Source organism: Callionymus lyra, chromosome 3 (genome assembly GCF_982586985.1).
Source record: "Callionymus lyra chromosome 3, fCalLyr1.hap1.1, whole genome shotgun sequence".
Classification (NCBI taxonomy): domain Eukaryota; kingdom Metazoa; phylum Chordata; class Actinopteri; order Syngnathiformes; family Callionymidae; genus Callionymus; species Callionymus lyra.
In genome coordinates, this window is record NC_141820.1 from 18,830,610 (window position 1) to 18,858,247 (window position 27,638).

Consider the following 27,638-nt stretch of genomic DNA (forward strand, 5'->3'; position numbering starts at 1 on the left):
CAAACTAAGCATGTCTATTTGCCTTATGAAAATAAGAAGTTGTCAGTTTCATGTCTCAGCAGGGGACCGGTGACACTGGAAACTTGAAAGAACAATTTGGCCAGAAGACCCGACCTCCTGGGCGGGGAAATTGACTTAAATACATCGAGCTTCCTACAGCTCGGGGCCATTCTGTCCGGGACTGTCAATTTTGTGATTTGTTGGAAGGAGAGTGCCCGTTAAGAACTTAAAGGAGCTTTTATTTTCTTTGTTTTGGAAGTGGCAAATAAACGACACGAACGTACTCTGGATTGTTCATCTTTCTCCACAAATCGAAGGATAAGACTCGGGGTGGAAGTGACCGGTGTCTGTGTTTAGACGTCGTGTTAGATCCTACAGGAACAAACATTCAAAAGTCTTCTGATATAAGAGATACATTTGATTCTGTGTCCATCATTACATTCACTGCTACACCATAAACCAGTCCTTTAACATGGCCCGAGTATGATGACTCACCCAGCGAGCGGCCATCTGTCATAGAAGTTGAATATGCATTCATTAGTTCACTATCTTGACCCTCTGATGGAAAGACTGGAGTCTGGGTCTCGACGCCAGTCACTGCCAGTTTCCCTGCATCTGAAGGGGTGAAGGGGTTGGTGATCGTCTGGATGGGGATGTCAACCTTACTCCACGCCTTGGCCACTGCTCCTTGTTGTGGAGATCTCTGGTCCAAGGACGTTGGGGTGAGGCATCTCCGTCACTGTGTTGGGGTCGTGACTCCCGTGGAGACCAGCTCCTACCACGGTAGTCAGTGCCCGAAGCTCGTCCTGGAGACCGTCCACGATCATGAGTCCCTGGAGTGGTTGAGCTGCAACACTGTGCACCACAATCACAGCGACAGGTCCAGGGAAGTCCCTCCAGTGTTTCTCCATCCCTTATCTGTGTCGATGAGTTGCTCCGAGCTCCATACTCCCTCTCATGGCAGTGTGCCCTCAAGTCACTCACTTCGGACTGTAGACACTCTATCCTGCTGGTTAGGCACTCAACGGCTTCCATCAATCTGTCGGCATGATCCATGTCAATCATGTTGTTGGTAATTTCAGGGACGCTCCAACTTGTACTGAGTAGAACGGGGCAAATTGGGCATGCCCGCACGTATAGCAAGCCTAGCACATTCACAACAACTTGCCACAACAAGTGCTTCCTCAATGTCAGTGGCACCCAGTTCATGGCGCTTGTAAACCAGGATCAAGTCCAGCAAGGAAACGTCGAACTTACTCACCATTTTTTGCAGCATGGTCATAATCTCGGAATCCTTCGGCCACCGTCTGTGAGCATTTTATTGGAAACATTCAGAGATACTGCAACTTGCGCACGTCAAATGCATGTATCAACACAGTCTGTGATGGATTGCGCATTGAGAGGTGAGGCATTGCCTATATCCTTCAAGCTTCTTGCTGTGCCACAATTCAAAACAGCTTATAAAAGAAGAAACAGTTTTGTCTAATAAACAATACAGTGAAGAAACACCTAGCTCTACATTCCTGGACAAATGTAGGACAAGAGGACATTGATCATGTTCTTGATGATGGGGGGTTTGGGGTGAATTTCGTGAGGAAGAGAGTGAGCCATAGTCATCTCCCAGGCATCCACCCAGCTGACATTCACACTTTTGAACACAGCCCTGAGGATCTTGTCTCGCTCCATCGATGCAAAGTCACTGTTTGACCAGGCGATGGAAGGTGTTAAATATCTGAGGTTTGACGCCCTGATAACAACCAGGGTGTCTGGAGCTCTTTTCAGCAGTCGGATCACGGACCTACGGATGCTCTGGAGACGGCGGATGTAGAACTCAGTTGGGATAGTTCCGAAGTGAGCCCAGACACCAATGACCACAACCGTGTTGGCTCCTCCGACCAGTGAGTCCAGTTCATTAGCAACATAGCGAAGCTCAGCCACAGGAACTGGAGGCGGACCATGTTGAAGAGGGTTTCCATGGAAACGGTACCTCACTATAGTCATTCTTCTATAATCAATAGCCATAAACGGTCCAACACCCTTCATGCTGTTGGTGTTGGATGGCTTGAGATCTTAAATAGAACAGAAAATATGAACATTTTATTGAAATCCCAAACTCCAGAAAGATGGAGAAGAAAGAGGATGAGTGTGAAAAATCACCTGGTATGGTTCCAGTTAAGTATTCGTACCACTGCCTGACGGTGGAGTCTCCATAAAGGTAGATCATTTTTTTTTCCAGACATTTGCTGATGGCTGCAGGAGTGTTAAACTGCTGAACTGGGGCGCCGGTTAAGGTTTGCCACACACCTTTGTAATAGTAACCAGGCTGGTTGATCTTTGAACTGGTTCTCACACCTGTGTTCAGAGAGAATGTTTCTAAAAAAAAGTCTAAAAACACATTACATTTGTAGGTACAAGTGTGTTCACCTTTAATTGTAGGACGAACATTGATGCTAGAGACTCCAAATGAAGGAATGGAAACCTTCATGTTGATCTTACTGAGAAAGAAACACATTTGTTCAATCTTTAATACCTGTGTGTGCGTGTGTGTTTATGTGTGTGTGTGTATGTGTGTGTGTGTTAAACATTATTAGCACGTATACGACTGACCTCTTAGTAAAGGTTTTATCAAGGGTGTTCAATGAAATCCAAACCACATATCTACACACGTTATATTCTTGTTGTTCTTTCCCAGCTTTGAAATCAGTGATTCCATATCTTTTTTTTAAATAATCAATTAATCAACTGATTTGTTATGAATAGTGTATGTTCTTTTAAAAATACGATTTTTGATTTTGTTCTGCTCAAATCGTATTGTATCATTGAGCCAGTGTGCAAACTGATCTCAGATATGTTGCACCATCTTAGGTCTTCAGTGTTTGGGCTTTTATAGTTTGTTTCGTTCCCAGTGAGTGTGGACTGGATTATATCTCCTATGTTTAGAACAACCTTAAATTGAAATAATGCTTACCTCAGAAACAGCTTTGCATAGGGTCCAAAGTTTTCAGAGTACTCTTGCCTGGTATGTGTGGCTCTGGTGTCACACTCCAGCTTCTTCGGCTTGTAGCAGAACCAAGGGTCTCCTGTTCTGATGTCAGTAAAGTTGCATATTGGCTCCTTTGTGGGACGCAGACAAACATTACATGTGCTCGTATCAAACTCTTTCCCCTGGCGGAAGATGCTCGTAAATGTAACTCTGTCAGGATGTTCTTTGGTCAGTCTGCGCAGCACCGTGATGGCTTCACTGGCGTGAATTAAAGTCACCTACAAAAGAAGTGAAGCTTTACTCTTTAGAAACAAGGCGTTTTTGATAAATGTACCTCAACTGCTGCACTTCCTTTCCACAGTAAAGGAAACACAGCAGAGTAAGATCCGTTGAGATGATCCTCAACTTGTCCAGTCACACCAGCATGAAGAAGTGGGTTGTGCAGTCGGGCAGTTATGAAATCTCCTCCAGTCGTTTTATGATTTCCCTGGAAGTCTTTCATTTGAATCCTAACTTTAAGTTGATCACCGACGTGCCACTGCTGCCCCCCCTCTTTTGGTAAAATAACATAGTTGCTGCCACGAGGATTACTGGTTTTCTCTAAAGAGTAATTTGCTTGTATAGAGGGAGTTTCAGGCCAGCGGTTGGAGTCCAGAAGGAGGCGCTCTTCCAAAGAATCTGCTAGTGAAAGAGGATGAGGCTTGCAGGAAAAAAACTCATTTGGCTGCAAAATTGTAATGACCTCATTTGTCAGTTTCAAGAACGGTGGCCGTAGAGGTTTCTCCCGACCCTGAAGAAAGAAAACAATAATTAAATGTAACTTTAAACCATCTCCACATTTACGGGGCAAGAACAGAAGGAAAACAAACACAAATGAAGAAAATAATAATTTGCTATTTGGCTTACTTTTATTTATGATTTTTATTTATTATCTTGAGTCGTCGTTACTTTCTGCCATTGCAGGTTAACAACACAAACTTCTTTCATTGATTTTCTACACTCACTCTTTCCTCTGATTCTTTCTTTGCTAAGCCCTCAAACCAGCCTCCTCCACTTATTTCTAGACTTATTATCTCATGTTTATACTCACTTTCTAAAATTACGAGGAAGGTTACACCAGAAACTAACACAAGAGCTTTAATCAAAAAGAACAAGAGATTTAGTACCTTTTTTTGCAATACTCACCAGGTATTTATCCAGGTGATGTGACAGAATGACAAAAACGATTGACAAAAACAAAAAAGCTGGAATCCAAAAGTGCCTAATTGACCTCTTAGCTCCTCCCTTCATGATCCAAGGTTAATATTTCTCAGCTCTGTCTGAAAATGAAGACAAACAAAAACACTTGAGTGACAAGACCTGTTTTAAGACAAGTGAAATAAAAAATGTTTAAGTTACACGCTAGAGGAGTTGAAATGAGTTTTTTTAAAAGTGTAAAATGTGGTTCGTTAACTACTTCTACCTGCTCTCGACGTCACAAGGCGGCGACGAGAGCGGCAGCCCCTCCAGTAGCTCCTCAGCAGCGATCAATAATGTTCAATAACTCTCTGGTTATTATTAATCATTTGTATTCTTTTTTCGATGGATACTTTAAAACATGAAGAGAATCGTCTTGTTTACTTCATAGAGGATCTGCTGTCACTGAAGTCAATGGCACAGGCTGGATAGTTTCAAGGTATCCCGATGGATCGCCGCTATCGTGAATGTGGAGCCAGCAACAGAATAAAGGCTAAGCTAACAGACAATGGGAGACGTCACAGACCATCGATCCCCATGATCACGACAATTCATTGACAAACAAGATCGACCAGCTGTCGATACCTTCCCACACAAACACTTGGATAAAATCCTTGACAAAAAGCCTTTTTATAACTCTGCATTAGTTTTACTCTTTTTGCACGTGTTTTTCATCATCAAGGAAAATAGTTCGATAATATTCACACCAAATAGATCTCTTTACCTATTTTTGTTCTGTCCTGGTCGTTCTAGTTACAAGACTGATACAAAAAAGTCAGGTATGGTCAAACCCAGCCCAGGCTGCTGACTTTTGTTCACAGTTGCTATTTATTGTATTATTAACTGTAACAACAGATACAATTCCTGTGTTGTTTTTACAATGAAATCTGATGATAAAGTACATTGTATCGTCAGATTTCATTACATGACATGTAAAATAGTTTCTGATATGACAATGAAATCTGATTTACTCATTCTTGGAGCCAATAACGTTTAAACATTTTGAATTATGAACTGAACTAGACACTGCGACTCATTCTTCGTTCTCACTACCAAGAGAAGAATGTTACTGATCGATATAAAAAGCTCACTTCAGAGGTGCAAGGAATAAAAGAGACCAAAGACAGTAAGTGAACTGAGAGCTGTAATGGGCCAGCTACTATCGTCAGTACATTAGGAGTTTTTCCAAGATAGCTGCACCTCTGTATTCCTTGCTAGATTCAAATAATAGAGGAGATTATTATCAGGTATGTCTCCAGGACCCGGAGACGTGCAGGTCGTATCACAGCCGACCCTTCTCTGTGGAGTGAGGAGCATCAGATTATTTTGGAGAGACTAGTCGACTGCTTAACTGAACCACCAATGCTTGCTTTTCCTAACTTCAACAAACCATTCATACTCCACACAAATGCATCAAACCAAGTACTTGGTGCTGTACTTTGGCAAGAACAGGATGTAAAGACCCGAGTGATCACTTACCAAAGTTGAAAGGAATTACCACAGGCAATAAGGAAAATTGGAATTCCTTGCATTGAAGTGGGCCGTCACTGAGCGCCTCAGAGACTACTTGATTGGTTCCTCATGCATTGGTTCCAATAATCCACTTACATATGAGAAACTAGACGCCACTAGTTGCAAGTGGGTCGCAGAACTGGACGATTTTTTATCTAACCATCAAGTATCGGCCTGGAAAAGAGAATGGCGACGCAGATGCCTTGTCAAGGATGCCCTGTGAGGTTGGATGAAATCATGGCAACATGTAGAGGAAATGTCATCTCCAACAGTGAAAGCAAACATGCATGCAGTGGAACTACATGGTACTAGCATCATATTGCCTGTTATGATCAGTTCAGTTTATTTTAAAAAGACAATGTGCAGTTACATTAAAAAGATGGCTGCACCAGATTTAGCACAATGTCAATAGATTGAATGAATGAATGAATGAATATCGTTTATTTTGGGCATGACAGTTTAGATAATCAACATCGCATTTCATCATAGTTCACATATTACAAAAAGCTTATCTAGTCCCGCCCCCATTTACTTCAAAATAGTAGTAGTATTGGTAAAGAAATGAAATCATAGATATAATCATATCTTAAATAAGCGCTTATTTCACTTTGGCTTAAAAGATTATTGTTACGTAAGACGATTTCCACAATACATGTTACAACAGTAGCTCACAATATGTCCGGTCGACAGACAGTTATTTATCCAGTCCATTTTGTATATGTTGGACGGATAAGAGCCATTTTTAAATTATTGGTCTCTTTCATTCTAATTGCTGATGATTTCGCCAAATCTTCACGAATTTTGGCTACGTCCACTCGCATCCAAGCCGCGATCTCACGAAGTCTGGAGATGTCAGAGCACATCCCAACCACAGCACTCCGAAAAGTTGTGTTGACCTCACTCGCGCCAGTTTGCACAGTAGCGATCTTCCTTCTTTTCAGAAACAGATTGAAGATCCCAAATCCCAGGAGGACCACTCAACATCCTCCTCATCCATGGGGAAAGGCACACGACTTTGAATTCTTCCCAACCGTCCAGGGTGTAGCCGGACATGAAGGTCCCGTCTGGGCAAGCACGTTCCCAAGACCCCGCACGCCGTGTTGAAAACACTCAATGAATGTCAATGGTATTCAGTGACCAGTTAAGTAGCTCCATCTTGGACCAGTAGATTGTCTTTAGTGTGTGGATTTACAGGACTCTGAAACGGTCACTTCTCACACAGTAGTGTCACAGTCTATTAGAACCCAGTGTATCTTGACTTTCATGAAAACACATTCTATCACATCCTGATACGTACAACTGTCACGGGTTCTCTCGGTCCCAGCTCATTGTTTTGTTACAGAGTTCTTTTGTTATCACCGTCACCATAACATGTTCGACGTACGTCTTTGACTTCATAAGCCGTCTAGAATTATTTTGTACCTTTCAATGGTAAAATTGAGTGTTTTATAAATTTTTTTCTAGTGCATTCCATTGTTTTACACCTGTGACCGATATGGAAAAGAATTTTAAAGTAGTCCGTATCCCTTTTTGTCTGAAATTCATATTTCCTCTGAGATTGAGTCTACATTCTTTGTCATGAACGATCGTTTGCACGTTACAAGGGAGGCTTTTGTTTGCAGACTTGTACATCATTAGCACAGTGCAATAGTTTATCATGTCCTGTAATTTAAGGATATTGGATTTGATATATAACTGGTTTGTATGTGCCCTGTAGCTGGCGTAGTGCATCATTCTCAAAGCTCTATTAAGATGCAGTATTTTCGGTTACCATATTTTCCGGTCTATAAGTCGCAGTTTTTTTCATAGTTTGGCCGGGGGTGCGACTTATACTCTGGAGCAACTTATGTGTGAAATTATTAACACATTATTACCGGTATATCATTTCACATGTTATTTTCACACTAAACCACAAGAGGGCGCTCTAGGCCTGTGTTGATAATTTTCGACGTAGAAGAGGAAGCGCCGCATCTTCTACCTATGGAGTTAGCGGAGTTGTTTAAAAGTGACACCGAGGATGAACATTTCATTGGATTTTAGTTTTTTGGATTTACACGGATGGTTTGGTAAACTTCTTAGCATGTTATTTATGCTATAGTTATCTGAATAACTCTTAATATGTTATGTTAACATACCAGGCACGTTCTCCTGTTGTGTCATGTAACGTAAGCATACCGTACAATTATTCAGCCTGTTGTTGCCTCTATTCTATTTTTATTTTAAATTACCTTTCAAGATGACATGTCTGTTCTTAGTTTTGGATTTTATCAAATAAATTTCCCCAAAAAATGTGACTTATACTCCAGTGCAACTTATACAGTATATGTTTTTTCCTTCTTTATTATGCATTTTATGGCTGGTGCGACTTGTACTCCGGAGTGACTTATAGTCCGGAAATACTGTACATGGAACCTTGGTATGTGTTTCCCCAGATGTCCATGAAGTATTGAAGGTGTGGAGAGATTGGTGCGCAATAGAAAATATGGAGTACTTTTTGATTTACCATTTTCTGGGCCTTCTATAATATGGAGACACTTCTGGCAAACTTATTTTTTGATTGTCTGATGTGTGGCTTCCAATTTAACATTTCATCTATTATAACTCCTACTACTTTATTTTTACTGTCCCTTTCAATGTTTACTCCATTCACTTGAATGTTGATATTTTCGTCGCATCCTTTTTCCCCGTATAGCATATTATTAAACTTCGCTAGATTTAGTGATCATTTATTTATATTAAACCATACGTAAAGCTTAGCCATTTCCTTATTAACTGTTTCCACTTGTAGTTTCAAGTTACGTCCAGAACAAAAAATATTTGTGTCATCCGCAAATAGTATTAATTTCAGAATATTTGAGACTTCATATATATATATATATCATTTATGTATAGTATGATAGATATATGCTTACAACAGCACAAAATGCGAAGTTACAGGGTTTTCCACCAATCTCCTGTTTGGAAGATCACCCAAGGCTACTCATTGACTTGTTGTTTGGACTGACCAATGAGAAAGGAACTGCTGACCATCAACAATATATATATATATAAAGACACGGAAACAACAAATGAAGAGGCATATAATATTACAGCCGAAAAACAAGGAAAAGTGCAGAAAGAAGCAAAATAAACTATAACAACAAAGTACGGAGTTCTGAGTTGCAAGAAGGTGACCATGTCTTGGTGAGGAATATGACACCTAGAGGTGGGACAGGCAAACTGCGAAACCATTGGGAAGATTGTATAACGTAATTCCTCAAGTTGGAAAAGATCTATGTATTGCCAGGAGAAGTTTTGCATCTGGACCTGCTAATGCCATGTGATCATCTGCTCCTGGAGATCACACTCAACCTTCCAAGTGAGAGACACGTGACAAGGAAAGAGTAAACCAGGAATCCGACGATGAACACTGCAAGGCTGAGGACTTAAAACCGTCTTGGCGAGAGGATGAGGACTCTAATAATAATGCCACTCAGGAAACTGACCACCACATGCAAATGTCAGAGGGAGAGATTCCCACAACTGCAGAGATGTTGACTGTGAAGTGGAAAGGACAGAGGAGCAAGATGTCTTAGAAGACAGGATGTCAACACCAGTACTTCCTGAACGCATGGAGAGTAACCAACGGCCAGTGAGAGAAAGACGTACTTCAAGAGTATTCACATACGATCAGCTGGGGAACCCCGTGTTTTGTGGAACTTTAATCTCAGATGGCATGACACCCTGGCATCAACCGATGTTTTATGGAGCTGAACATCAAAGAGCTTCAACTTTGGACCACCTGTGCGTCCAGGATATTGACCATGGTTATAGTTAGAAAAGAAAATAATTAATGTGGATTGTTGTAGTTGAGTATTTAACTCTGAAAAATTTCATTTGTTGCATTTGAAAGATAGTAATGTTTAGTTAAGAAGAATCGTAACTAGTTATCAGTTCATTATATTTAATTGGCGGGAGTGTAATACCTTTAGGGCAGTGGTCCCCAACCTTTTCCCACGCAGGGCCCACTTTTCTTCTTTTTTTTTTAGACTCAGGGACTCATTCATCCCTCGGGCTATTAAATTGTACAATTCTGAGTTCGGGGGCAGGAGTGCAGTGAGAGTATCTGGATGTTCTGTTCCATGTTAGTCTTTGTATCCTTTGTCTTTGTTGTTTTTCTTTCCTTGATCTATGTTCTTTGTCGTTGTCTTTAGACTTAGATTGTGTCATCTTGTTCTTCCTCTTTATGTTCTTCTTCTTATTTTATTTTTTATGTATTATTTTTTTATTGTTTATGAAAAATTGCTGGCTATTGGTAAAAAACAATTTCCCGAAGGAGACCTCCTGAGGGATCAATAAAGTTTTACCTTACCTTACCTTATCTTACTTTTAAGTCTCAAAAAACCTTTGCAGCTCCACCTCCGACCCCATAAATACGAAGGCATTACAGTGTGTTTTCATTTCCTTGTCTGGATGTTCTGTTCTATGTTAGTCTTTGTATCCTTTGTCTTTGTTGTTTTTCTTTGATCTATGTTCTTTATCTTTATCTTTAGACTTAGATTGTGTCATCTTGTTCTTTCTCTTTATGTCCTTGTTCTTATTTTATTTTGATTTTTTTTTTTTATATAAAAAAAATTGCTGTATGTATTGGCTATTGGAAAAAAACAATTTCCCCAAGGAGACCTCCTGAGGGATCAATAAAGTTTTACCTTACCTTACTTTAATTCGCAAAGAAAACAATGTTATGAAAATAATATTTGAAAATGTTTAAAATCCTTTTAAACTTAACGAGTTTTAATATTTAAAATATTATTATGTGTATTTTTATATAATTACATCCACCCTCTTATTTGTTTATGTTGTGTGTGTTAAGGTGAAGATATAGAACAGGTTCAAGTTGTTAGTTTGTGGTTTTTGGGTAGTTTATTTAGTTTTGGAGCCGCATTAGTTAAACCGAGCTAAAATAACTATTACTTACTTACTAAAAAGAGCTAATTTATGTAGTGTGTTACAGCGAGTCATAGTGACCAACAGAGGGCGTCTTTGTATTAAGTTTCATATTCAAGAGAATTACTTGGAGAAGCTTTATTGTATTTGATTTTATATTAATATTGTACACCAATGCCTGCGGCCATGAACACATTACTGACTGCTCTCGTTTTCCTTTCCTATTATAAAGGGGTGTAACATATTCAATTCAGTGTATAGTTTACAATTTATTTAATTATACTGTAATTAATTTATTATATATATTGTAGCGAGCAATATTACTTTCAGAACGGTTCATAAAAAACACAGTGGACTGATGTGACTTATCAACAGGGGCGGTTTTTCCTATGGGCAGCCCATAGACATACATACATACATACATACATAGACTGCTGCCGCCCACTAGAGAAATGTGATTACAGGGCGGCCATCTTGGTACAGTGCCACTCGCTCCCACAGTGCTTTACGTCTATAGGGGAATGATGTGTTTACACTATCACAAATCGCTGATTTGTCAAGCTATTTTCACGGGGTTTGTTTGCTAGATAGACAGACAGACATAAATAAAACGAAAATAACCCAGAAAACGTTCAGATCTTTATTGCTTGAAGTTCTAGAAAGATAGATAGATGGATCCCTCAGGAGATCTCTTTGGGAAATTGTTTTTCCAATTAGAACACAGCAATACAGACGATAATTCATTTAAAAAAAATTAAATAAAATAAGAACAGAAAAAAGAAATACATTTCTCTATAAAAATATATAAAATATATATATATATATAAAAATCTTTTCTATAAAAAGAAAGGGCAAGATAACACAATCTACGTCTAAAGATAAAGAACATAGATCAATATATCAACAATCTATTCTATTGCATTTGAGTATCTCCTTATTAAAGAAGTTCTTATTTGTGAACAACTATGTGGTGGCTTGTTTTTCAGAACATTCATTTCAAACGGCAGCTTCTATGGCCAGGAACTATCTAAGGTCGAGCCATAGTTGCTAAACCCTAAATCATGGCTAGTTGTATGACGTTTTGAACAAACCAAACCGTTCGAAAATCGTTCCAGAATTCAGCGAATAACTGTATTATAAGATTGAGACGTACCTCCTTCCCTGCAGTTGTTAATGCACCGCTGCCTCTGATGTCACTGTACCAAGATGGCCGCGCTTTATACACATCCGTCTACAGTCGATGGGGCGGCATGAGCGCCTGCAACAAAAAAAAAGAAGAATATATATTATAATTTGAATACAATTATTTGCGTTCACTCGAGTCAATCGTGTCTTGTTTTGTTTCCGTGTGCGGCGAGTGGACGGCTGGGCGCCCTCTGTTTTAAAAAAAGGTGCGTCTGTTGCTGTGGAGAGTCTCAGAGTTTGTGGGATAAGGGGGGCGGGGCGGGGGATGGGTTCACCCACTTGGGCGGGGGAGCAGCGGATTCATCTCATAGTACACAATAGTACACAATTAAATAAATGACGAAGATAAAGTCAATCACATCAGGACTTACTTCCACACGAAGCAGATTTGAGTCATAATAATATTGTGATTAAACGTTTGGTATTTTTCGGGGTTTGGTTAAATAGTGAAATAAATTACAAATCGAGGTGAATAGGTTTAGTCTTGGCTTAAAAGATGAAGAGGAAAAATGAGCAAAAGATAAAGTCATGGAGCTATGTCATCTAAATGAGTATGAATCATGCATATTGTGAAATTAAATTACTGTATGGGATAACCTATGTTTGATAGCCTTTTGATGTACTGCTGGCTATAGTAGATGACGACAGGGTCAAACGGTAAAAATTAGCCAAAAGTCAAAAAGTACTGATAAACTGGAAAGTTTATTAAAGGTAAGTAACAGAACAGAGAAGATTGTGCTACTAAGAGGAAAAACTGGACTCACTGTTGACAGTTGCTGAGAGGAGATTGTTATGACTTCTGCTTCCTCTGTTAGCAAGGTGTCATTCCTGAATTACATTTGACGTAGTAGGACTCTTCGGAGAGAATGGTCGATGATGAATGAAAACACCACACAAAGTCAGAATCAAGATTCCACTGCTAAACAGCTTGATGCAAATGGAAACTTATAACCAGCGTTCTTGTTCCCAGGACTTGATATATTGTGTAGCCCGATGCAATGACAAGAGTTCTTGTTCCCGTAGCTTGATATACTGCAGCCTGATGCACTGACAACTGTTCCCATGACTAAATATACTGTGTATCTTGGTTATTCGTACCGTGAGTCGATATAATGCGTAACATAATGTTTGACATATTCTACAAGATCCCTGGACAAACTACTGTCCATCATGGATGATCCTCTGAGTCATCCTCTGAACACTGTCATCAGTGAACAGAGAAGCTCCACACAACCACTTCCCAGCTTCACCTCACTCCAGGTACACAATGTACTTCGGAGGATTCGTCCAGGGAAGGCTGCTGGTCCTGACAAGGTGTCTGCTCGACTGCTAAAGACCTGCTCTGCTGAACTAGTTGAGCCACTCCAGCATATCTTCAACCTCAGTCTACGGCTGTGGAAAGTGCCGACCCTGTGGAAGACTTCCTGTATCGTTCCAGTCCGAAAAAGATCCGGCCGAGCGAGCTGAACGATTACAGACTGGTGGCACTGACTTTGCAGCTGATGAAGACATTGGAGCGGCTGGTCCTCAAACACCTCAGGTCACAAGTCCAGCACGCACAAGACCCACTGCAGTTTGTACTGGTAACTTAGAACACACTTACGTAGTGCAGGAACAAACATTCAAAAGTCTTCTGATATGAGAGATACATTTGATCCTGTTTCCATCAGTAAATTCACTGCTACACCATAAACCAGACCTTGGACATGGAGTATGATGACTCACCCACCGAGTGGCCATTCATCATAGAAGTTGAATACGCATTCATTAGTTCACTATCTTGACCCTCTGATGGTAAGACTGGAGTCTGGGTCTCAACGACAGTCACTGCCAGTTTCCCTGCATCTGACGGGGTGAAAGGGTTGGTGACCGTCTGGATGGAGATGTTAACCTTACTCCACGCCTTGGCCACTGCTCCTCGTTGTGGTATGACCCTCGGGGATCTCTGTTCCAAGTGCGTTGAGGTGAGGCATCTCCGTCACTGTGATGGGATCAGACTCCCATGGAGACCAGCTCCTACCACGGTAGTCAGTGCCCGAAGCTCGTCCTGGAGACCGTCCATGATCATGAGTCCCTGGGGTGGTTGAGCTGCAACACTGCGCTAAAATCACAGCGACAGGTCCGGCGACGTCCCTCCAGTGTTTCTCCATCCCTTATTCGTGTCGATGAGTTGCTCCGAGCTCCATACTCCCTCTCATGGCAGTGTGCCCCCAAGTCTCTCACTTCGGACTGTAGACACTCTATTCTGGTGGTTAGGCACTCAACGGCTTCCATCAATCTGTCGGCATGATCCATGTTCATATCCATCAATCATGTTGTTGGTGATTTCAGGGACGCTACAACTGAAGGGTCGTGTAGAACGGGGCGAGTCGGGCATGCCCGCACGTATAGCAAGCCTAGCACGTTCACAACAACTTGCCACAACAAGTGCTTCCTCAATGTCAGTTGCACCCAGTCCATGACGCTTGTAAACCAGGATCAAGTCCAGCGAGGAAACGTCGAACATCTTTTCTCAGTCTCTGCAGAACTGCGGTGGTAGCTCCACTTTAATGCCTGGTCAATCCGACAAGAAAAGTCCAAAAGCTGTTCGGCAAGCAAATAACCCCCACCCGGACACTCTGGGAAATCCCACTGCTGCCACCAATGTGACATGTGTATAATGCTTGAAAAGAACAGAAGAGACAGGCATGTGCTGGAAGCGGCTCTAGCGAGCGCCAACTTTTATTCAGCGACTGACGTTATCAACTCAGCATCCACAACAGTATGAACAAACAAACATAATTATTTTCAACTCTTGAATTTTCTTAGTCTTATTTTTTTTCCGCCTCAATGGAGATGTGACGTAGTTTGTGGAGGCTCATTAGTGTGTGCCTCAAGCTTTGCATTTTAACTACGGTTGTAATTACAACCAAATAGACCCTTACAAACATTCAACTTTAATGGTTAAAGACATCAACCAGTCTTTGTGAAATCAAGGAAAATAAACGTATCTGTGAGCATTATATTGGAAACATTCAGAGATACGGCAACCAGCGCACGTCAATTGCATGTATCAAGACAGTGTGATGGATTGCGCATTGAGAGGTGAGGCATTGCCTAAATCCTTCAAGCTTCTTGCTGTGCCATAATTCAAAACAGCTTATAAAAGAAGAAACAATTTTGTCTAATAAACAATACAGTAAAGAAACACCTAGCTCTTCATTCCTGGACAAATGTAGGACAAGAGGACATTGATCATGTTCTTGACGATGGGGGGCTTGGGGTGAAGTTCGTGAGGAAGAGAGTGAGCCATAGTCATCTCCCAGGCATCCACCCAGCTGACATTCACACTTTTGAACACAGCCCTGAGGATCTTGTCTCGCTCCATCGATGCAAAGTCACTGTTGGACCAGGCGATGGAAGGGGTTAAATATCTGAGGTTTGACGCCCTGATAACAACCAGGGTGTCTGGAGCTCTTTTCAGGAGTCGGATCACGGACCTACGGATGCTCTGGAGCCGGCGGATGTAGAACTCAGTTGGGATAGTTCCGAAGTGAGCCCAGACACCAATGACCACAACCGTGTTGGCTCCTCCGACCAGTGAGTCCAGTTCATTAGCAACATAGCGAAGCTCAGTCACAGGAACTGGAGGCAGACGATGTTCAATAGGGATTCCATGTAAACGGTACCTCCCTATAGTCATACTTCTATAATCAATAGCCATAAAAGGTCCAACACCCTTCATGCTGTTGATGTTGAATGGCTTGAGATCTTAAAATAGAACAGAAAATATGAACATTTAATTGAAACCCCAAACTCCAGAAAGACGGCGAAGAAAGAGGATGAGTGTGAAAAATCACCTGGTATGGTTCCAGTTAAGTATTCGTACCATTGCCTGACGGTGGAGTCTCCATACAGGTAGATCTTTTTTTTTTCCAAACATTTGCTGATGGCTGCAGGAGTGTTAAACTGCTGAACTGGGGCGCCGGTTAAGGTTTGCCACACACCTTTGTAATAGTAACCAGGCTGGTTGATCTTTGGACTGGTTCTCACACCTGTGTTCAGAGAGAATGGTTAAAAAAAAGTCTAAAAACACTTTAACTTTGTAGGTACAAGTGTGTTCACCTTTAATTGTAGGACGAACATTGATGCTAGAGACTCCAAATGAAGGAATGGAAACCTTCATGTTGATCTTACTGAGGAAAAAAACACATTTGTTAAATCTTTAATAGCTGTGTGTATGTGTGTACGTGTGTTTGTGTGTGTGTGTGTGTGTGTGTGTGTGTGTGTGTGTGTGTGTGTGTGTGTGTGTGTGTGTGTGTGTTAAACATTATTAGCATGTATACGACTGACCTCTTAGTAAAGGTTTTATCAAGGGTGTTGAATGAAATCCAAACCACATATCTAATCAAATATTAAACTGATATTTATCAGTTAGTAATAATGGTTGTAAACTCATGTTGACTGCATTTTAGGTCCTTTTAAATGAAAGTAACTACTCCACCTCCTAATTATATTATTAAGCAATACATTACCGTTAAAACTAGACTGTGTTTTTCTGTATGATATTTTTGACACACGTTACATTCTTGTTGTTCTTTTCCAGCTCTGAAAATAATGATTACATATCTTTTTTTAAATAATCAATTAATCAACTGATTTGTTATGAATTGTGTGTTCTTTTTAAAAAAACGATTTTTGATTTTGTTCTGCTAAAATCGTATTGTATCATTCAGCCAGTGTGCAAACTGATCTCAGATATGTTACACCATCTTAGGTCTTGAGTGTTTGGGCTTTTATAGTTTGTTTCGTTCCCAGTGAGTGTGGACTGGATTATCTCCTATGTTTAGAACAACCTTAAATTGAAATAATGCTTACCTCAGAAACAGCTTTGCATAGGGTCCAAAGCTTGCAGAGAACCCTTGCATGGTATGTGTGGCTCTGGTGTCACACTCCAGCTTCTTCGGCTTGTAGCAGAACCAAGGGTCTCCTGTTCTGATGTCAGTAAAGTTGCATATTGGCTCCTTTGTGGGACGCAGACAAACATTACATGTGCTTGTTTCAAACTCTTTCCCCTGGCGGAAGATGCTCGTAAATTTAACTCTGTCAGGAAGTTCTTTGGTCAGTCTGCGCAGCACCGTGATGGCTTCACTGGCGTGAATTAAAGTCACCTACAAAAGAAGTTAAGCTTTAGTCTTTAGAAACAAGGCGTTTTTGATAAATGTACCTCAACTGCTGCACTTCCTTTCCACAGTAAAGGAAACACAGCAGAGTAAGATCCGTTGAGATGATCCTCAACTTGTCCAGTCACACCAGCATGAAGAAGTGGGTTGTGCAGTCGGGCAGTTATGAAATCTCCTCCAGTCGTTTTAGGATTTCCCTTGAAGTCTTTCATTTGAATCCTAACTTTAAGTTGATCACCGATGTGCCACTGCTGCCCCCCCTCTTTTGGTAAAATAACATAGTTGCTGCCACGAGGATTACTGGTTTTCTCTAAAGAGTAATTTGCTTGTATAGAGGGAGTTTCAGGCCAGCGGTTGGAGTCCAGAAGGAGGCGCTCTTCCAAAGAATCTGCTAGCGAAAGAGGATGAGGCTTGCAGGAAAAAACCTCATTTGCTGGAACAGTTACAATTGGCTGTGAAATTGTAATGAGCTTATTTGTCACTTTCAAGAACGGTGGCCGTAGAGGTTTCTCCCGACCCTGAAGAAAGAAAACAATAATTAAATGTAACTTTAAACCATCTCCACATTTAAGGGGCACGAACAGGAGGAAAACCAATACAAAAGAAGAAAAACTGAAAAGAAAATAATTTTCTTAATAACTTTTATTTATGATTTATATGTTTAATATCTTTAGTCGTTGTCACTTTCTGCCATTGCAGGTTAACAACACAAACTTCTTTCATTGATATTCTACACTCACTCTTTCCTCTGATTCTTTCTTTGCTAAGCCCTCAAACCAGCCTCCTCCACTTATTTCTAGACGTATTATCTCATGTTTATACTCACTTTCTAAAATTACGAGGAAGGTTACACCAGAAACTAACACAAGAGCTTTAATAAAAAAAAAACAAGTGATGTAGTATCTTTTTCTTGCAATACTCACCAGGTATTTATCCAGGTGATGTGTCAGAATGACGATTGACAAAAACAAAAAAGCTGGAATCCAAAAGTGCCTCATTGACCTCTTAGCTTCTCCCTTCATGATCCAAGGTTAATATTTCTCAGCTTTGCCTGAAAATGCAGACAAAAAAAAACACTTGAGTGACAAGACCTGTTTTAAGACAAGTGAAATAAAAAATTTGTAAGTTACACGCTAGAGGAGTTAAAATGAGTTTTTTAAAAAGTGTAAAATATGGTTCGTTAACTACTTCTACCTGCTCTCTATGCCACAAGGTGCAGACGAGAGCGTTACTCTGGATTGTTCATCTTTCTCCACGACGCTAAGTATAAGACCCGGGACGGAAGTGTCTCCTTGTTTTGATCGTTTTAATGTTCTACCAGTCTGTGGTGGCCAGTGTCCTGTTTTATGCTGTGTTGGGGTAGGAATGAGTCCAAGAGGAGTGTCAACAGGTTGGACAGGTTGATCAGAAAGCCTGGCTCTGTGGTTGAAGCTGGACTCACTGGTGACAGTTTCTGAGAGGAGATCACTGGACAAACTACTGTCCATCATGGATGATGACAGTCATCCTCTCAACACTGTCATCAGTGAGCAGAGAAGCTGATGGAGCACGAATGCTCCTCCCATGATGCAACACTAATAGACTCAGGTACTCATTCATTCCTCTTACTATTAGGCTTTTTAATTCTGAGTTTGGGGGCAGGGGTGGAGTGAAAAGATGATTCTATTCTACGTTAATCTTTGTATCCTTTCTCTTTGTTATTTTCTTTGATCTATGTTCTTTATCTTTAGACTCAGATTGTGTCATCTTACACTTTTATTGCACTTTGTTCTTGTTCTTCTTTTATGAATCTATCGTCTGTGTTGCTGTGAGCTGGAAAACCAATTTCCTGAAAGAGACCACCCTCTGGAGGTCCCAATAAAGTCTGTCGAAGTACATTTGCAAAACTTTGATACGACAATAGAAGTCAGACTGTGTGTTGGTTTCTCACAAAGATTGTGTGACTCCTTATGGTAACTTTCAGACATTAAGACAAAAAATAATAACACAAAACATGCAAATAAATCTTAAATCTTAATCAACCCAAAAGCCTGTTGGCAGACCCCTCCAACTCCAGTACATACTGTACCAGGGATGCGCGGTCAAGGGGAGGCAGGTGAGGCAGTGCCTCACTTCTCTTCTTTTTGTTGTGTTTTCAGTTCATTAAGTGGTCCTGCCTGTTTTTCCCTGCTAGTCACGCTGTAATGTATCCTGACTCGTGAAATGAGTTTTTTTTGTTTTTTTCGAGAACTAATGAATTTTAACAGAATTATATAATATAAAACACAAGATAAATAACAGCAGCCATTATCAGTTCTCTGTCCAGGATTGTTTTTTTTATTTTCATTTTCTCTCATGTTATCAATTGACATAAAATGACTATTTAATGTACTTAAATAGACATGTAATTTTCCAACTGAAATCATGCAACATTGTGGAGCCTGAAATAGACATTTCCCAACACAAACACTTGTTCGTTCTGTCCTGGTCCTGGTCGTTAAAGAGAAATGTCAACCTGTTGAGCTGGTCTTGATGTTCTGATGACTGGAACAAATGTCAGGTAAGGCCAAACCCTGCCTAGGTGTTGACGTTGAACCCTAAAATTCTCAAACTAGTGAATATAGTGGGACATATTTTCTTGAGTAACGACCTAAAAAGCTGACAAAACTAGTGGCATCATAAAAATGCGGTTTGGGTTTTGTTCTGATGTAACTGCACAATGACAGGCTGCTGACTTTTGTCCACAGTTCCCTTTTATTTTATTATCAACTGTCACAACAGATACAATTCCTGTGTTTTTACAATGAAATCTGATGATAAAGTACATTGTATCGTCAGGTTTCATTACATGACATGTAAAATAGTTTCTGATGTGACAAAGAAATCTGATTTACTCATTCTTGGAGCCGTGAACATTTAATAATTTGGAATTATGAACTGAAATAGTGCATTTTAAAACTCGTCAACTGAACTTTTAACTAGTTCCCATAAAAAACACAACTTTCCCGACACTGCGTTTCAGTGCTTATCGACTCCTACTGTATTCAGAATTCATGCAGTACACACTATCACAAACAATTTTAACAGAATTATATAATATAAAACACAAGATAAATAACAGCAGCCATTATCAGTTCTCTGTCCAGGATTGGGTTTTTTTATTTTCATTTTCTCTCATGTTATCAATTGACATAAAATGACTATTTAATGTACTTAAATAGACATGTAATTTTCCAACAGAAATAATGCAACATTGTGGAGCCTGAAATAGACATTTCCCAACACAAACACTTGAAAAAATTCTTGAAAAAAATACTTTTTATAACGCTACATTAGCTTAACTCTTTTTGCCCGTTTTTCATCATCAAGGAAAATAAATCGATAATATTCACACCAATAGGTCTCTTTACCTGTTTTCGTTCTGTCCTGGTCCGGTTTTGAAAGAGATATGCCAACCTGTTGAGCTGGTGTTGATATTGTTTCAAGCTAAAAACCTGATAATTGTTGCCATGACAAAGAAGCCAGGTATGGCCAAACCCTGCCAGGAAATGTGCCAAAACATTTATGGCTGGACTTGTTTCTTGCCAGGGTTTTAAAGACACAACAAACGGTATAAATCAAGTTCCTTCTCCTGGCCATCTTTCAACTGGTCCTTCTCCCTAGTTTCTCCTGGATTGCTGCTCTCTGGTCCTCTGGTGCTACCGAAGACATTCTGGACACGAAGACCAGGGTAACCTGGCAAGGGTTGACGTTGAACCCTAACATTCTCAAACAAGCGAACATAGTGGTACATATTTTCTTGAGTAATGACCTAAAAGCTGACAGAACTAGAGGCATCATAAAAATGCTGTTGGGGTTTTGTTCTGATGTAACTGCACAATGACAGGCTGCTGCCTTTTGTCCACAGTTGCCATTTATTGTATTATCAACTGTCACAACAGATACAATTCCTGTGTTGTTTTTACAATGAAATTTGATGATACAGTACATTGTATTGTAAAAAAGTTTCTGATATGACCATGAAATCTGATTTACTCATTCTTGGAGCTTTGAATATTTAACATTTTGGAATTATAGACTGAACTAGTGCATTTTAAAACTGGTCAACTGAACTTTTAACTAGTTCCCTTAAAAAACTCAACTTTCCCGACACTGCGTTTCAGTACTTATCGAATCCTACTGTATTCAGAACTGTTAAAACATAACTACTCGAAAAATGTACTATCGTTTCTAAGCCGAAAAGCTTAAAAGTGTAATCTAATAAATGTAACGAAAACACCACATGAAATCTTGACTTCTTCCATCAAGATGCGTTCACTTGCACTCAACCTTTGAAGAAGCTGCAAAGAGATAGTATCCTTTTGGTCGTTTTATTTTTACACCATCGTCACATTTAATAAATAATTATATAAAATGAAAAATATTTGTGCAATGATCTTCTAGGAATCTAGGTATATTTTGAACATTTTTATAGTAAAAAAAAAACAGTTACTCAAAGTCTTTCTTTTTAATGGAAGTTATTTTTCCTTCTAAAAAAAAGACTTGAAACAAACACTTGACTGAAGGATTAAGCAATCAAGGGAGACACAGATTTGTAACCTTAAAAAAAAACAGGAAGAGAAGGACACTCACCTTGGCATATTTTCAGGAATTAAATTAAAATTAAATGTAACTTTAAACCATCTCCACATTTAAGGGGCACGAACAGGAGGAAAACCAATACAAAAGAAGAAAAACTGAAAAGAAAATAATTTTCTTAATAACTTTTATTTATGATTTATATGTTTAATATCTTTAGTCGTCGTTACTTTCTGCCATTGCAGGTTAACAACACAAACTTCTTTCATTGATTTTCTACACTCACTCTTTCCTCTGATTCTTTCTTTGCTAAGCCCTCAAACCAGCCTCCTCCACTTATTTCTAGACGTATTATCTCATGTTTATACTCACTTTCTAAAATTACGAGGAAGGTTACACCAGAAACTAACACAAGAGCTTTAATAAAAAAAAACCAAGTGATGTAGTATCTTTTTCTTGCAATACTCACCAGGTATTTATCCAGGTGATGTGTCAGAATGACGATTGACAAAAACAAAAAAGCTGGAATCCAAAAGTGCCTCATTGACCTCTTAGCTTCTCCCTTCATGATCCAAGGTTAATATTTCTCAGCTTTGCCTGAAAATGCAGACAAAAAAAAACACTTGAGTGACAAGACCTGTTTTAAGACAAGTGAAATAAAAAATGTGTAAGTTACACGCTAGAGGAGTTAAAATGAGTTTTTTAAAAAGTGTAAAATATGGTTCGTTAACTACTTCTACCTGCTCTCTATGCCACAAGGTGCAGACGAGAGCGTTACTCTGGATTGTTCATCTTTCTCCACGACGCTAAGTATAAGACCCGGGACGGAAGTGTCTCCTTGTTTTGATCGTTTTAATGTTCTACCAGTCTGTGGTGGCCAGTGTCCTGTTTTATGCTGTGTTGGGGTAGGAATGAGTCCAAGAGGAGTGTCAACAGGTTGGACAGGTTGATCAGAAAGCCTGGCTCTGTGGTTGAAGCTGGACTCACTGGTGACAGTTTCTGAGAGGAGATCACTGTTCTCTGTCCAGGATTGGGTTTTTTTATTTTCATTTTCTCTCATGTTATCAATTGACATAAAATGACTATTTAATGTACTTAAATAGACATGTAATTTTCCAACAGAAATAATGCAACATTGTGGAGCCTGAAATAGACATTTCCCAACACAAACACTTGAAAAAATTCTTGAAAAAAATACTTTTTATAACGCTACATTAGCTTAACTCTTTTTGCCCGTTTTTCATCATCAAGGAAAATAAATCGATAATATTCACACCAATAGGTCTCTTTACCTGTTTTCGTTCTGTCCTGGTCCGGTTTTGAAAGAGTTATGCCAACCTGTTGAGCTGGTGTTGATATTGTTTCAAGCTAAAAACCTGATAATTGTTGCCATGACAAAGAAGCCAGGTATGGCCAAACCCTGCCAGGAAATGTGCCAAAACATTTATGGCTGGACTTGTTTCTTGCCAGGGTTTTAAAGACACAACAAACGGTATAAATCAAGTTCCTTCTCCTGGCCATCTTTCAAATGGTCCTTCTCCCTAGTTTCTCCTGGATTGCTGCTCTCTGGTCCTCTGGTGCTACCGAAGACATTCTGGACACGAAGACCAGGGTAACCTGGCAAGGGTTGACGTTGAACCCTAACATTCTCAAACAAGCGAACATAGTGGTACATATTTTCTTGAGTAATGACCTAAAAGCTGACAGAACTAGAGGCATCATAAAAATGCTGTTGGGGTTTTGTTCTGATGTAACTGCACAATGACAGGCTGCTGCCTTTTGTCCACAGTTGCCATTTATTGTATTATCAACTGTCACAACAGATACACTTCCTGTGTTGTTTTTACAATGAAATTTGATGATACAGTACATTGTATTGTAAAAAAGTTTCTGATATGACCATGAAATCTGATTTACTCATTCTTGGAGCTTTGAATATTTAACATTTTGGAATTATAGACTGAACTAGTGCATTTTAAAACTGGTCAACTGAACTTTTAACTAGTTCCCTTAAAAAACTCAACTTTCCCGACACTGCGTTTCAGTACTTATCGAATCCTACTGTATTCAGAACTGTTAAAACATAACTACTCGAAAAATGTACTATCGTTTCTAAGCCGAAAAGCTTAAAAGTGTAATCTAATAAATGTAACGAAAACACCACGTGAAATCTTGACTTCTTCCATCAAGATGCGTTCACTTGCACTCAACCTTTGAAGAAGCTGCAAAGAGATAGTATCCTTTTGGTCGTTTTATTTTTACACCATCGTCACATTTAATAAATAATTATATAAAATGAAAAATATTTGTGCAATGATCTTCTAGGAATCTAGGTATATTTTGAACATTTTTATAGTAAGAAAAAAACAGTTACTCAAAGTCTTTCTTTTTAATGGAAGTTATTTTTCCTTCTAAAAAAAAGACTTGAAACAAACACTTGACTGAAGGATTAAGCAATCAAGGGAGACACAGATTTGTAACCTTAAAAAAAAACAGGAAGAGAAGGACACTCACCTTGGCATATTTTCAGGAATTAAATTAAAATTAAATGTAACTTTAAACCATCTCCACATTTAAGGGGCACGAACAGGAGGAAAACCAATACAAAAGAAGAAAAACTGAAAAGAAAATAATTTTCTTAATAACTTTTATTTATGATTTATATGTTTAATATCTTTAGTCGTTGTCACTTTCTGCCATTGCAGGTTAACAACACAAACTTCTTTCATTGATTTTCTACAATCACTCTTTCCTCTGATTCTTTCTTTGCTAAGCCCTCAAACCAGCCTCCTCCACTTATTTCTAGACGTATTATCTCATGTTTATACTCACTTTCTAAAATTACGAGGAAGGTTACACCAGAAACTAACACAAGAGCTTTAATAAAAAAAAAACAAGTGATGTAGTATCTTTTTCTTGCAATACTCACCAGGTATTTATCCAGGTGATGTGTCAGAATGACGATTGACAAAAACAAAAAAGCTGGAATCCAAAAGTGCCTCATTGACCTCTTAGCTCCTCCCTTCATGATCCAAGGTTAATATTTCTCAGCTTTGCCTGAAAATGCAGACAAAAAAAAACACTTGAGTGACAAGACCTGTTTTAAGACAAGTGAAATAAAAAATGTGTAAGTTACACGCTAGAGGAGTTAAAATGAGTTTTTTAAAAAGTGTAAAATATGGTTCGTTAACTACTTCTACCTGCTCTCTATGCCACAAGGTGCAGATGAGAGCGTTACTCTGGATTGTTCATCTTTCTCCACGACGCTAAGTATAAGACCCGGGACGGAAGTGTCTCCTTGTTTTGATCGTTTTAATGTTCTACCAGTCTGTGGTGGCCAGTGTCCTGTTTTATGCTGTGTTGGGGTAGGAATGAGTCCAAGAGGAGTGTCAACAGGTTGGACAGGTTGATCAGAAAGCCTGGCTCTGTGGTTGAAGCTGGACTCACTGGTGACAGTTTCTGAGAGGAGATCACTGTTCTCTTTCCAGGATTGGGTTTTTTTATTTTCATTTTCTCTCATGTTATCAATTGACATAAAATGACTATTTAATGTACTTAAATAGACATGTAATTTTCCAACAGAAATAATGCAACATTGTGGAGCCTGAAATAGACATTTCCCAACACAAACACTTGAAAAAATTCTTGAAAAAAATACTTTTTATAACGCTACATTAGCTTAACTCTTTTTGCCCGTTTTTCATCATCAAGGAAAATAAATGGATAATATTCACACCAATAGGTCTCTTTACCTGTTTTCGTTCTGTCCTGGTCCGGTTTTGAAAGAGATATGCCAACCTGTTGAGCTGGTGTTGATATTGTTTCAAGCTAAAAACCTGATAATTGTTGCCATGACAAAGAAGCCAGGTATGGCCAAACCCTGCCAGGAAATGTGCCAAAACATTTATGGCTGGACTTGTTTCTTGCCAGGGTTTTAAAGACACAACAAACGGTATAAATCAAGTTCCTTCTCCTGGCCATCTTTCAACTGGTCCTTCTCCCTAGTTTCTCCTGGATTGCTGCTCTCTGGTCCTCTGGTGCTACCGAAGACATTCTGGACACGAAGACCAGGGTAACCTGGCAAGGGTTGACGTTGAACCCTAACATTCTCAAACAAGCGAACATAGTGGTACATATTTTCTTGAGTAATGACCTAAAAGCTGACAGAACTAGAGGCATCATAAAAATGCTGTTGGGGTTTTGTTCTGATGTAACTGCACAATGACAGGCTGCTGCCTTTTGTCCACAGTTGCCATTTATTGTATTATCAACTGTCACAACAGATACAATTCCTGTGTTGTTTTTACAATGAAATTTGATGATACAGTACATTGTATTGTAAAAAAGTTTCTGATATGACCATGAAATCTGATTTACTCATTCTTGGAGCTTTGAATATTTAATATTTTGGAATTATAGACTGAACTAGTGCATTTTAAAACTGGTCAACTGAACTTTTAACTAGTTCCCTTAAAAAACTCAACTTTCCCGACACTGCGTTTCAGTACTTATCGAATCCTACTGTATTCAGAACTGTTAAAACATAACTACTCGAAAAATGTACTATCGTTTCTAAGCCGAAAAGCTTAAAAGTGTAATCTAATAAATGTAACGAAAACACCACATGAAATCTTGACTTCTTCCATCAAGATGCGTTCACTTGCACTCAACCTTTGAAGAAGCTGCAAAGAGATAGTATCCTTTTGGTCGTTTTATTTTTACACCATCGTCACATTTAATAAATAATTATATAAAATGAAAAATATTTGTGCAATGATCTTCTAGGAATCTAGGTATATTTTGAACATTTTTATAGTAAAAAAAAAACAGTTACTCAAAGTCTTTCTTTTTAATGGAAGTTATTTTTCCTTCTAAAAAAAAGACTTGAAACAAACACTTGACTGAAGGATTAAGCAATCAAGGGAGACACAGATTTGTAACCTTAAAAAAAAACAGGAAGAGAAGGACACTCACCTTGGCATATTTTCAGGAATTAAATTAAAATTAAATGTAACTTTAAACCATCTCCACATTTAAGGGGCACGAACAGGAGGAAAACCAATACAAAAGAAGAAAAACTGAAAAGAAAATAATTTTCTTAATAACTTTTATTTATGATTTATATGTTTAATATCTTTAGTCGTTGTCACTTTCTGCCATTGCAGGTTAGCAACACAAACTTCTTTCATTGATTTTCTACACTCACTCTTTCCTCTGATTCTTTCTTTGCTAAGACCTCAAACCAGCCTCCTCCACTTATTTCTAGACGTATTATCTCATGTTTATACTCACTTTCTAAAATTACGAGGAAGGTTACACCAGAAACTAACACAAGAGCTTTAATAAAAAAAAAACAAGTGATGTAGTATCTTTTTCTTGCAATACTCACCAGGTATTTATCCAGGTGATGTGTCAGAATGACGATTGACAAAAACAAAAAAGCTGGAATCCAAAAGTGCCTCATTGACCTCTTAGCTTCTCCCTTCATGATCCAAGGTTAATATTTCTCAGCTTTGCCTGAAAATGCAGACAAAAAAAAACACTTGAGTGACAAGACCTGTTTTAAGACAAGTGAAATAAAAAATGTGTAAGTTACACGCTAGAGGAGTTAAAATGAGTTTTTTAAAAAGTGTAAAATATGGTTCGTTAACTACTTCTACCTGCTCTCTATGCCACAAGGTGCAGATGAGAGCGTTACTCTGGATTGTTCATCTTTCTCCACGACGCTAAGTATAAGACCCGGGACGGAAGTGTCTCCTTGTTTTGATCGTTTTAATGTTCTACCAGTCTGTGGTGGCCAGTGTCCTGTTTTATGCTGTGTTGGGGTAGGAATGAGTCCAAGAGGAGTGTCAACAGGTTGGACAGGTTGATCAGAAAGCCTGGCTCTGTGGTTGAAGCTGGACTCACTGGTGACAGTTTCTGAGAGGAGATCACTGTTCTCTGTCCAGGATTGGGTTTTTTTATTTTCATTTTCTCTCATGTTATCAATTGACATAAAATGACTATTTAATGTACTTAAATAGACATGTAATTTTCCAACAGAAATAATGCAACATTGTGGAGCCTGAAATAGACAT

At 39.1% G+C, this 27,638-nt stretch overlaps 2 protein-coding genes across 9 annotated transcripts; both read right to left on the reverse strand.

The window, feature by feature from the left end:
* Positions 1-218: 218 nt before the first annotated feature.
* Positions 219-12,040, reverse strand: LOC148083692 (NXPE family member 3-like). Of its 6 annotated transcripts, XM_087786825.1 has the most exons (8): positions 11,811-12,040; positions 4,169-4,302; positions 3,318-3,773; positions 2,969-3,261; positions 2,425-2,495; positions 2,305-2,352; positions 2,158-2,250; positions 219-2,069 (listed from the first exon to the last, which is right to left on the reverse strand). In XM_087786825.1, the coding sequence occupies exons 2-8, from the start codon at positions 4,271-4,273 to the stop codon at positions 1,516-1,518; spliced, it is 1,620 nt and encodes a 539-aa protein (XP_087642951.1). In that variant the 5' UTR covers positions 4,274-4,302; positions 11,811-12,040; the 3' UTR covers positions 219-1,515. The 6 variants fall into 6 exon arrangements, with proteins under 6 accessions (XP_087642951.1, XP_087642950.1, XP_087642952.1 ...); XM_087786824.1 differs by having other exon boundaries at positions 2,158-2,352; XM_087786826.1 differs by lacking the exon at positions 11,811-12,040 and having other exon boundaries at positions 2,158-2,352; positions 3,318-3,661; positions 3,726-3,773; positions 4,169-4,208.
* A 2,490-nt stretch (positions 12,041-14,530) lies between these two features.
* Positions 14,531-22,879, reverse strand: LOC148083693 (NXPE family member 3-like). Of its 3 annotated transcripts, XM_087786828.1 has the most exons (8): positions 22,854-22,879; positions 22,031-22,158; positions 17,928-18,055; positions 17,049-17,522; positions 16,700-16,992; positions 15,947-16,017; positions 15,682-15,876; positions 14,531-15,592 (listed from the first exon to the last, which is right to left on the reverse strand). In XM_087786828.1, the coding sequence occupies exons 3-8, from the start codon at positions 18,024-18,026 to the stop codon at positions 15,033-15,035; spliced, it is 1,692 nt and encodes a 563-aa protein (XP_087642954.1). In that variant the 5' UTR covers positions 18,027-18,055; positions 22,031-22,158; positions 22,854-22,879; the 3' UTR covers positions 14,531-15,032. The 3 variants fall into 3 exon arrangements, with proteins under 3 accessions (XP_087642954.1, XP_087642953.1, XP_087642955.1); XM_087786827.1 differs by lacking the exons at positions 22,031-22,158; positions 22,854-22,879 and adding an exon at positions 20,394-20,431; XM_087786829.1 differs by lacking the exons at positions 22,031-22,158; positions 22,854-22,879 and adding an exon at positions 19,452-19,475.
* Between the last annotated feature and the right edge of the window lie 4,759 nt (positions 22,880-27,638).

Coding starts and splice junctions, on each gene's coding strand:
- LOC148083692 (XM_087786820.1), bottom strand. CDS start 4,273: ATGAAGGGAGGAGCTAAGAGGTCAATTAGGCACTTTTGGATTCCAGCT. Junction 3,774..4,168: donor ATCACCTGGATAAATACCTG/GTGAGTATTGCA, acceptor TTCTTTCTTCAG/GGTCGGGAGAAACCTCTACG. Junction 3,262..3,317: donor AAGGAAGTGCAGCAGTTGAG/GTACATTTATCA, acceptor CTTCTTTTGTAG/GTGACTTTAATTCACGCCAG.
- LOC148083693 (XM_087786828.1), bottom strand. CDS start 18,026: ATGAAGGGAGAAGCTAAGAGGTCAATGAGGCACTTTTGGATTCCAGCT. Junction 16,018..16,699: donor TATGCAAAGCTGTTTCTGAG/GTAAGCATTATT, acceptor TTTTTTCCTCAG/TAAGATCAACATGAAGGTTT. Junction 15,593..15,681: donor CTTAACTGGAACCATACCAG/GTGATTTTTCAC, acceptor TTCTATTTTAAG/ATCTCAAGCCATTCAACATC.